The sequence below is a fragment of the Aedes albopictus genome, chromosome 3, assembly GCF_035046485.1.
Source record: "Aedes albopictus strain Foshan chromosome 3, AalbF5, whole genome shotgun sequence".
In the NCBI taxonomy this organism is placed as follows: domain Eukaryota; kingdom Metazoa; phylum Arthropoda; class Insecta; order Diptera; family Culicidae; genus Aedes; species Aedes albopictus.
Window position 1 is genome coordinate 55,754,538 of NC_085138.1, and position 10,989 is coordinate 55,765,526.

The 10,989-nt window shown below is 44.2% G+C and overlaps 1 protein-coding gene across 1 annotated transcript; it reads right to left on the reverse strand.

Moving 5' to 3' along the window:
- Positions 1–427: 427 nt before the first annotated feature.
- Positions 428–1,519, reverse strand: LOC134290200 (uncharacterized protein K02A2.6-like). Its single transcript, XM_062857269.1, has one exon. The coding sequence runs from the start codon at positions 1,517–1,519 to the stop codon at positions 428–430; it is 1,092 nt and encodes a 363-aa protein (XP_062713253.1).
- Positions 1,520–10,989: the final 9,470 nt, after the last annotated feature.

Below are 10,989 nucleotides of genomic sequence, written 5' to 3' on the forward strand. Positions count from 1 at the left end.
AAAAAAAAACAACTTAAAAATTCTTTCTCGACGTTTATTTGACATATCATATGTAGGCGAGTTACAGTAAAAATTTCAGCTCAATCGGAGCATTGGTTACGAAGAATTAGATGTTTGAAGTGAGCGACTTTGCTTAAAAATAGAACAAAAATCGATTTCAAATCATCATCCTTGTATGGAAAGTCGAAAAAATTTCCGCTCTACTGTAATTTTTTTCTTTCGCGTTTTCGAACTCAGGGCATGATTCTACACCAAAAATGATCATCAGCTTACCGAGTTCAAAAATGCTGTAAACTAGTGTAATGGAATGAACTGTTTAACAAAATATCAAACAGGGTTGCCTTGATGATTTCCGGTTGCTTGTTTATTCCGCTTGGCAACTTCCGGGTTCAAAGCATGGCTGGCTATGCCACAACTACTCCCCCTCCTAACGCCGTGGTGGTCGAACAACTCGGTTATATCGCGTAACGTAAGCTCCATTCGGTTGATTGGTCGGATTATCCTCCACATCGTCTTCAAGAGATACATAGCTTGCGTCCGCGTCGGCGTCGTCGTTGTTATTCCCGTTACAGTGCCCGTTTGAGATTCTCCTATCTTCTTCATAGTCATCATACGGATACTTCAAAATTTGATGAGATCGTCGCTTGATAGTACCAAGTTCCTCGGACGAGCATTCGAAGAGTACCGCTCCAAGTTTTTTTTCAAAATTTTTCCTCGTATCCATGATGCTTTTTTTTGGGTTTCTGTAGTCTCGCACGTATACAGTTTCTCCAACGGCAAATGTTTCTTGTTTCTTTCTGTTATTTACCTTCTGGATTGTGTCGTCCTGGCGTCTTGTTGCATCAAACTTCAAGGTATCAAACCTCAGCCTCATTTCTCTGCCGAACATCAGTTTGAATGGACTTTCCGCTGTCGTCGCATGTTTCGAAGCCCGGTACATTTCTAGAAAAGAGCTGATCATGATGGACGTTGATTTCTTCTGGAATGCTGGATCATTACTGAGCTTCTTCAAAGCAGTCTTCACTGTTTTCACAGCATTCTCTGCAGCACCGTTCGAGCATGGGCTGTATGGCGCCGTTCGCAAATGGTTGATTCCTCTTGATTTACAAAAGTTTTGAAATTCATCCGACGTAAACGCTGTTCCATTGTCGGACACCAAAGTTGATATTGAACCAAATCTTGAAATATACTCACACAGTTTCTCGATTGTTTCTTTGGAAGTCAAAGTACGCACAGGAAAGGCTTCAATCCATTTGCTGTAGCTGTCAATCATTACGAAGAAATCCGATCCGCGGAAAGAAAAATGGTCCACGTGAACTCGGTCTCCTGGTGCAGACGTCAGTCGCCACGGTGAGACAGGATCGCTTCTTTCTGGTCTTTGTTGAATGCACAGCTCGCACTTCTTTCCGAGGGTCTCGATATCGTTATCCAAACATGGCCACCAGAAATACGATCGGGCCATACTCTTCATTTTCACGATTCCCAAATGTACCTTATGAAGTTCGTCCAGCAACATCATCCTCAATTTGGTGGGAACCACGATACGATAACCCCAGAGCAAAACTCATTCCTCCACGCTCAATTCATCACGCTTCTGATAGAATGTCTTCAATTCGTCCTCCTGTATCATTCTAGGCCATCCGGATTGGACGTACTCGACAACACGGCTGATCAGCTTGTCTCTTCGGCTTTCAATCACAATTTGCTTTCGCTCCACCAGAGAACGTGTTTCAATTTCAATAAAATTCAAAAAACTTACGCTGTCTTCATCATTTTCGTCGTCGTCGTCACATCGCAATGGAAATCTTGATAGAAAATCGGCTGCAACGTTGTTCACACCTTTCACGTGACGGATCTCATAATCACAGTTTGCCAGGAATGCAGCCCATCGTTGTAACCGTCCTGCTGCAGTGGCTGGAATACCCTTCGGATTAAACAAACCAGTCAATGGCTTGTGGTCGGTCATGAGCTCAAAGTTGTTGGAAGTTAGGTAGCGTTGAACGCTCGGGTAGCGTCGAACCTTCAGGTACGAGTTTGAAGTGTTGGAGCGAGGTAGATTTGTTGGCGTAGGTATGTTGTTATTAAAGAAGATTGTCATATTGTATATACCTGGAATGAATAAAGAGTGTGGCGGTTGCTGATTGAGGTATCAGTCGGCAGCCGTCTAGTTTGATGGAAGGTGTCTAGCGTTTTATTTTCATTGTAATTTAGAAAAAGGCATCGACGGAGCTAGCCTCGCTATGGCCTGCGTGGCCATGGTGGACTAGCCTCCAACAAAAGTGTCGTCCAAACAGGTAGTTGCTGAATTTGTTGATGCCATAGTAGATCGCCAACGCTTCTCGATCAATTACGGAATATCCAGCTTCGTGTTTCTTGAAAATCCGTGACGCAAATGAAATCGGGCGATCTGATTTATCCGCAAAAACGTGAGTTATCACAGCTCCAATACCTTCGTTGGACGCATCGCAATACAGCCGAGCAGGAAGACTGGAATTGTAGTGGGATAATACGGTGTCTTCGGAAAGAAGCTTCTTCGCTTTTTCAAACGCCTTTTGTTGCTTGTTGGTCCAGGAAAATTCTACACCGTCCTTCAACAATTCATACAAGGGCTTCAAACACTCCGCCAAGCTTGGACAAAATTTCGCGTAGTAGTTAGCCAATCCAACAAACGCTCGAACATCCTTGGCATCGGCTTGTGGTTTCACGTCCAAAATTGCTCTCACCTTTTCCGGATCTTTGTGTAGTCTATCTTCATCAATTACATGTCCGAGGTAAGCTACCGTCTGCATGAAGAATTCACATTAGTTTTTGTTCAACAGAAATCCGGCTTCCTTCAGACGGCTCAAAACATCATCCAGATTCTCCAGGAGTTCCCGTACTGTCGCCCCGGAAATCAACACGTCATCTAGATAGATAACAGTACCACGGCAACCTTGAAGAACTCGCTCCAACGTACCTTGAAATATTGCACAGGCTGGTGGGGCTGTCCATAAACCACGTGGTCATGAGGGGGGGGTTCGGCCAATGACCATTTTGTATGGACAAATAAAATTTTTTGTACGGACCAATGACCACGCAGGGGGAGGGGGGGGGGGGTTTAAAAGTCCCAAAAAAATGACCACGTGGTTTATGGACAGCCCCGGTTTCGTGCCAAACGGAAGACGGTTCATCCAATAAACTCCACGATGAGTGCTCCATGCCAGAATCTTCTTCGTCTCGTCATCAACTTCGAGCTGGTAGTATGCATTCTTCAAATCTAACTTGGCAAAATATTTTCCTCCCTGGAGCGCCGCAAAAATGTCCTCGATAACAGGAAACGGATGATGATCGTCCAACAGGAAAGGATTTACAGTGACACGGTAATCAGCACACAAGCGTAACGATGAATCTTTCTTCAGGACTGGAACTAACGGTGTACCCCATTCAGCTTCAGAAGAAGGAACCTTCGAAATTATTCCTGAACTCTCCAATCTGTCCAGTTCCGCTTCAACTTTCTCTTTGAATGCCAACGGGATTTTCCTTGGTTTGCAGAATTTTGGTACAGCGTCCTCCTTCAGAGCCAAATGAATCTGGTTGTGTTTGAAACGGCCTAACTCACCTTCAAATACTGCTGCATGCTTCCTTAGGAGTGGATCCAATAACTGCTTACCATCCTGTTCATCCGTTGAAATGAAGCAAAAATCAATTTTCAAGTTCCAATTCCTCATCGTTTGACGTCCGAACAGCGGCTGCCGGGTTCCTTCGAAGACAAAAGTTTCCTCCAGTGACTCATGTTCCTTGTACTTCATCATCGCTTTGAACGTTCCAACAGCACGGAATCCAGAACCATTGTAGCACACAAATTCTTCAGTAGATCTGGTGTTCAACGGGATCTCTTGAAACAGCCGGTCGTACATGCTCTTGGAAATAGCGTTGACAGGGCTTCCGGTGTCGACTTCAAAATTGATCGGGTGGTGATTCACAAAAACTTGCATCTCTACCGGCGGGGGAACATCGAGCTTGTTGATTCTCAAATGGTTGACCTTCGGACCGCGTTTTTCATTTGATAGCTTCTTGTCCTTCGATGGGCAAACCTTCGCCAAATGGCCCTTGTTGTCACAATTCCGACAGATGTGACTTTTGTACTGGCATTTCTTGAAATCGTGGTCTCCCTTGCCACACGCGTAGCATTTGGCTTCACTCTTCCGATGCATTTGCTGCTCCTTTGGTTGAATCTTGTGAACCTCTAAAACTTCCCGCTGCTGCATAGTAGATTTTCTCTTCATAGCAATCTTCACGAGGTTCTCCAAAGTTGAGGTTGCCTCCTCTTCACAGAGGCGTTCGAAAATCGGTCCTCTTCGCATGCCGGCCACAAAAATGTTCAGCAAAAACGGATTTAATTGGTCGCCAAACTCACAGTTGGCTGCTAACTTCTTCAAACGAGTACTCCATTCCACAAACGATTCGCCTTCACCAGTATTCAGGGAATAAGGAGAAGGCGTCTAAACTATACTTATTTATTCGAGAGTAGATAATGGAATGAATTGTTTAACAAAATAACATACATGGTTGCCTTGATGATTTCCGGTTGCTTGTTTACTCCGCTTGGCAACTTCCGGGTTCAAGGCATGGCTGGCTATGCCACACCTACAGTGATCATCGCTTGCTGCTCCGAATTCCGGTTGTTCACAACCATCACCTCAGTTTTGTGGTGAGCCAACTCTAGTTTTCTGGACCTCATCCACGCCTCCACAACCTTGATCGACTGGGTAGTAGTCAACTCCACTTCTTCGATCGATTCACCGTAGACTTCCAGCGTAATGTCGTCAGCAAAGCCAACGATTTGTACCCACATCGGGAACTCTAACTTCAGCACCTCGTTGTACATGACATTCCATAACCCCTAGGCTGACCATCTGTACCGTATTTATCGGGACAACAAAATTTTCAAACACTCGTCACTGGAGCATAGTTAACGTTTTTGACTCAATTATTCGTTCTTTCTAGCTGAAATAACATTATTAACAACATGCAGTTCTGTTTATGGACATTCATTTTCTTTTTGTTGAGTTTCCGAAATGTGTCCCGTATTTAAACGGGACAAATCTGGTCATCCTATTAACCCCGGACCCAGGATGGAACCTTGCAGGACTCTTGAGGTTATGTGAAAGCACTTCCGACCCACCTCTGTGTCGTGTAGGGAAGTGGAACCATCTCAGTAGGGCTCCTATTTTGAGCACTTTTCTGCAATAGAACGGCACAGCAGTCCCATTTTCTCACACTCCGCTTTTTCTCCCAAAAGAGATGGATCTGCTGTTTCCGCTTCTGTTTATAACATTCTGCCGGGTTCCATACTGCAGCATTGCCACACGCGCTGCATTCTTCTTCTCCAAAATCGCTCTGAATTCCTCGTCGAACCATTCGTTTCGTCGACCCGGTTCCACGTTCTCGATAGCGCTCTCGGCTCGTTGATGGCTCCTTTGACTGTACACCAGTAATCCTCTAGAGGGGCCACATTGACCTCATTATTGTCTGGTAACGCTGCTTCGAGATTTTGCGCGTATGCTTAGGCGACATCCCGTTGCTTCATTCGCTCAAGATTGTACAGTGCAGTGGCGGTCACCGAGACCGGACATTATTGATGACGGAAAGTTGTTACCGTTGAGAAACGCTAACTTTGTTTATTAGTTCTTAAGAATGAATTTGTTAGTATTTGTTGATATAGTTAGAGTAAATTGTTAGTAAATTGATATTCTGTTATTTGTATTTTGTTAGTAAATTATATTGTATGTTGGTAAATGTTATAAAAGGATAATTAATAAAATCAGAACAAAATTTGTTAACACACAATCACCCTACACTGAACAGACCTAACACAACACACACACAAAATGAGCCAAAAAGGGAAAGAGCTGCCATGACACAATCCACGTCAAAAAGGGAAATTCAAAGGGGAATGGGGAAAAGGCAAGAGGGACAGGCTACTGGGTCGAACCAAGCGAAGAGCAAAGACTTTCCGTTCTGACCTCTTGTGAGGCAAATAGTTTGCTTTAGAGCCAAAACTCAATTACAGTTAAAATATTTACAAGTTAGTTAATTGATCGAAAAGTTATATTTCATTCGATCCAAATGAATATTGAATCAGGACCCAGTATCATAGGCCTATTCAGCCTGGTAGTGGCCACCTGTGGCCCGTGAACACCTGTAAGGCATCCCGTCCGCCGCCTAGGAGGCCCGAACAACGTCTTTCGTTCGGTTAGTGCCTCTCCCGGACAGCCAGAAGTACCGCCTGTCGTTGAGAACCCTCCGACGCCCAGAATGTGCTGTGAACACCCGCAGACCTCGGCATCCCCCGTTAAGATCCCTGGACATCACCCACCAAGCCACCCCGGTGGTAATCTCAAGCGCGAAGGTTGTGCCGCGTACCCCGTCATCCCGTCCAAGTCTCGGTGGTCCACCGAACGCGCAGGAGCCATGGTTTTGTAGCATTTTCATATTTGGCCCCTCCCTGGGGTACCGATCCGGAACACCTAAATGGCCATAACTCCGGAACGGCTGGACCGATCCGAACCATTTTCAATAGGAAACAATGGGACCAGATTCCGCGTCGAATGAACCGTCGGTCAATAAAATCGGTTGAGGTTAACTGCCAAAAAAAGATGTGAGTTTATTTTGTACACACACATACTCACACACACACATACACACACACACACATACATACACACACACAGACATCACCTCAATTCGTCGAGCTGAGTTGATTGGTATATGTGACTCGACCCTCCGGGCCTTCTATCAAAAAGTCATTTTTGGAGTGAACATATAGCCTTTCCAGTACACTTAGTGTACGAGAAAGGCAAAAACATCAAAAATGTATTTCAAGATATCAGTCAATTAGGATTCCACACATTAGCATGTGTGTCTCAATAAATAATTACTTTTGAGGACTAAGCCCCCTGTTTTTCATTTTACGGAAGTTTATTTTTAAGCTGAATGAGCCTCTGCACGAATCTGGTCTACTGCTCACTCCCACAGAAAATTTGAAAACAGCGCGCACAGTAAAAGTCAAATGTGACTTTTACTGTGCGCGCTGTTTTCAAATTTTTCGTGGGAGTGAGCAGGACAGGGCAAATTCGTACAGAGGCTCATAGCGTTTCTCTCTATAACCCCATTATCGTCCCCAAGATCGTCTCACAATTACCACCGATAGAGCGAGACAGAGCAAGAGCAATGCTGCAGATTCTCACATAATTACTTTTTTCCAGGAAACAAACTTATTCACCAAACTGAAGTTGTTTTGAAATTAACCCCAGGAAATCCACGCTCATTGTGTTTTGCCGAAGCGGCAGAGTTGCGGATTTTTTTTTAGTACATACAACAGTGCTTCCGCATTTCGTTGCATTCCAAACAGATGTTTTATCTTGAGTTCTTCCCTTGCTAAATCTTTAACCCTGTGTACTTTAGGCCTAAGGCCCCTGTGTACTAACAGCTTAATGAACACTGATGTCTTTGGAGCGAAAGAAGAAACAAAAAGAAAGAGAAATGTCACTTTTACTCACGGAATAATACATCGACATATTATTCCGTATGGAAAATTAGCAACATGACTGACAGCATCGCATGACAATGCCATCTGTTGGCAAATCTTTTTTGCTGCGAATTACTTATCAACTGCGAACGCTAAGGTAATTTTGATTGCAAAAGCTTTACTTGACCATTACTTGTCCTATCCTTTTACACAGTACTTACCAGGTGGAAACTAGCCATTAAAAAACAATCTAACGGAAAATCAGCAACAGAATAAGATGAAAGGAAACCAACGGCAATGACCCCAGCGAATTAAAAAGGATTTGTCATTGGAAACTCGGTACGCAAAACTGCTGATCTCTCAACTTCATTGGAAGCACCCGCATACTAGCCGATATATGCTCAAAGACCCCGGGTAGCGTAACGCAGCAAGAGGTGTGTTGGACAGGATCGCACCATGAGAGGTAATCGTACCTATCATCACGCTAACGCCACTCAGCACAAAAGTGCATAATTTCCAGACTACACCAAAAATGTGTAACCCTTGCACATTCACAAAATCAGCTCTTGTGTCCGCAAAATCGTTAAATTCCCAAAAATTTTTGTACAGCAATCTAGCTAGGTTTACTAGTGACCTTGGAAAACAAAAAAAATCGACATTTCGCATCTAGACGAGTGTACGAGCTCTTTTTTGAGAATGTGTAACTGTAACACATTTTTGTGTGGTCTGGAAATTATGCACTTATGAGTAGGGCTTACACATTTTAGTGCTGAGCGGTTTTACTGTGATCTACAAGAGCTGCGATAACACACGCGAGCTTGGATCAGCTTTCATCGCGATGGGCGACAAGCAGAGGCGCGTTGGTGGCCGATCGACGAGCACAACCCCACATAGGCCTTTTCAGGAAACAGGTCCGTGTACGCCACTGTTTACAACTGCCAACGAAAGGCGCAAACGCTGAATTGTCAGTTTCATAGGAGAACTGTCAAAGACCCTTCAAAATCAGCTGATTTTAGACGTCAAATGAAAAGGCGCATTCTGGAAGCATTGATGATTATAAAGACACATGCTAAGCGCAGCAGAACTGCAGGACGACTGCTAGCGCTGCCCAAGCCACGACGTCAAGATCATCTAAGCACTTAGGTAGGCCAGGAGGAGGAATTCAGATCGAAGATTGGAAAGCTCAGCGTACACCAGCTGACGACCGAAAACGGTCTACTAGACTCACCGATTTTACCATTTTCCAAACGTAGCACATTTTTCCAACAAAGCCTTCCTTATAGTTACACCTGGATATTGCCACAGCAGACGGAATTGCAAGTCGACTACGTTCTGAATGACGGACGGCACTTATCCGAAATTATCGACGTCAGAACCCTATCGTAGCGCTAACATCGACTCTGACCACTACTTGGTAAACTGCGCCCTTAACTTTGTTACTTGGCGGGTCGGAAGGACCACGCATAGCGAGCGAGACTCTTAGGTCGGCACGTTTCCCTGGTCAAGAACCCAAGTAAAACACTCTTTTGCTTTTTCACTATTTCTTTGAATGTTTTCCAACTTACTGTGTGTTCTTGTGGATGCTATCGACTGGTAATTTTGTACTTGGGGGTTTTCGGCCTTGCAGTCTCCGGTGCAGTCAAAACGATATATATTTTCGATGCCCGACGTTTCGATGGACTATGCCATCTTACGTTACGCTACCAAGATAAAACATCTGTTTGGAATGCAACGAAATGCTGAAGCACTGTTGTATGTACTAAAAAAATTCCGCAACTCTGCCGCTTCGGCAAAACACAATGAGCGTGGATTTCCTGGGGTTAATTTCAAAACAACTTCAGTTTGGTGAATAAGTTTGTTTCCTGGAAAAAAGTAATTATGTGAGAATCTGCAGCATTGCTCTTGCTCTGTCTTGCTCTATCGGTGGTAATTGTGAGACGATCTTGGGGACGATAATGGGGTTATAGAGAGAAAATTAGTGCAGTAAAAATCGAAGAACGAACTACCTGATCAATCCATGAGATATAAAGAAGTTAATACGGATGGAAATGCCAAGAATTCCATTCTCATAAAAGAAAGTTATGATTTTATAGGAGTCCGGGTATTGTCTGAGATTCTGCAGGAAGCGGGAAATACTATTAAAAAAACTAATAATTCGGCGAAGCTCCTCAAGTTCTGCAAAGAAACTATGGGTCCAAGAGAAGCTAATGATTTCAAAAGAAAGTTCGAGACTCTGGGAGTTTTGGAGAGATGGTGTTTTTGAGTTCCTCATGGAAATAGCTCTTAATTCCAGGAACAAGCTCTCGAACAAGTTCTCGAAAATTCCTAAAAGAGTTCTATCAGGAGTTCCTCGATAATTCCTCTAGAATGTCCCCCAGGAGTTCACGGGAATTCATCCAGGAGTTCTCCTCCTGTTCTTCCTCCAGGAGATTATCAGGAATTCCTCCGGAGTTTCCCGGAAATTCCCGTGGGAGTTCCCCCAGGAGTTCTCCGGGAATTCCTCCAGAAGTTCTCCGGGCTTTCCTCCAGGGAGTTCCCTGAGAATTTCTCTAGGAGTGTTCCGAAAATTCCTCCAGGGATTTCCCAGGAAATCATCCAGAAATTTTCAGGTGAATCCTCTAGGAAATCCCCGATAAAACTTCCGAGAGTTCCCGGGTATGCCTCCAGAAGTTCCCCGTTATTTCCTTACGGAGTATATCCAGGAGTTCCCCAGAAATTCTTCCAGGAGTTCTTCTGGGATTCATCAAGAGGATTTTCGAGAATTTCTGCATGAGTTCCCCGTGAATTCTTGTAGGAGTTCCCCGGGAATTCTTGCAGAAAATTCCCTAGAATTCCCCAATGAGTTCCTGGAAATTTTCCCAGGAGTTTCCCAGGAACTCATCTAAAATTAACTCGGTAATTCCACCAGAAGTTCATCAATAATTCCACCATGACTACCTCGGGAAATTTTCCAAGAGTCCTCTGAAATTCTCGTGCAATTCTTCCAGAATTCCTGCAGAACTTTCTCGAGAATCCGCGGATGGATTCCTGGAGAAACTTACCGGAGAAACCCCCGAAGCAATTTCTTGAGCAATCACCAGAGGATTTTCTGGAGCAAATCTCCAAAAAATCCTTCAAAGATCTTTCCAATAATTCCTCCGGAGATTCCTTCAATAATTCCTCCGTGAATTTCTCCAGGAATTGCACCGGAGATTCCTCCAGGAATTTCTCCGGAGATTCGGGGATTCCTCCAAGAATTTCTCCGGAGATTCCTCCAGGAATTTCTCTGGAGATTCCTCCAGAAATTACTGCAGGAATCTATGGGGGAATTCCTGGAGGAATCTCCGGAAGAATTCCGGGAGGAATTCCGGCAGGAATTTATGGAGGAATACTGGGAGGAATTTCTCGAGGAATCTTTTTAGAGGAATTATTGAAGAAATTTCAAGGAGGTATTTCTGGAGGAATCTCCGGGGGAATTGAATGAGGAATCTCCGGAATAT

Bases quoted from the DNA above. Each gene is read 5' to 3' on its own strand.
- LOC134290200 (XM_062857269.1), bottom strand. From the start codon at position 1,519: ATGATGTTGCTGGACGAACTTCATAAGGTACATTTGGGAATCGTGAAA.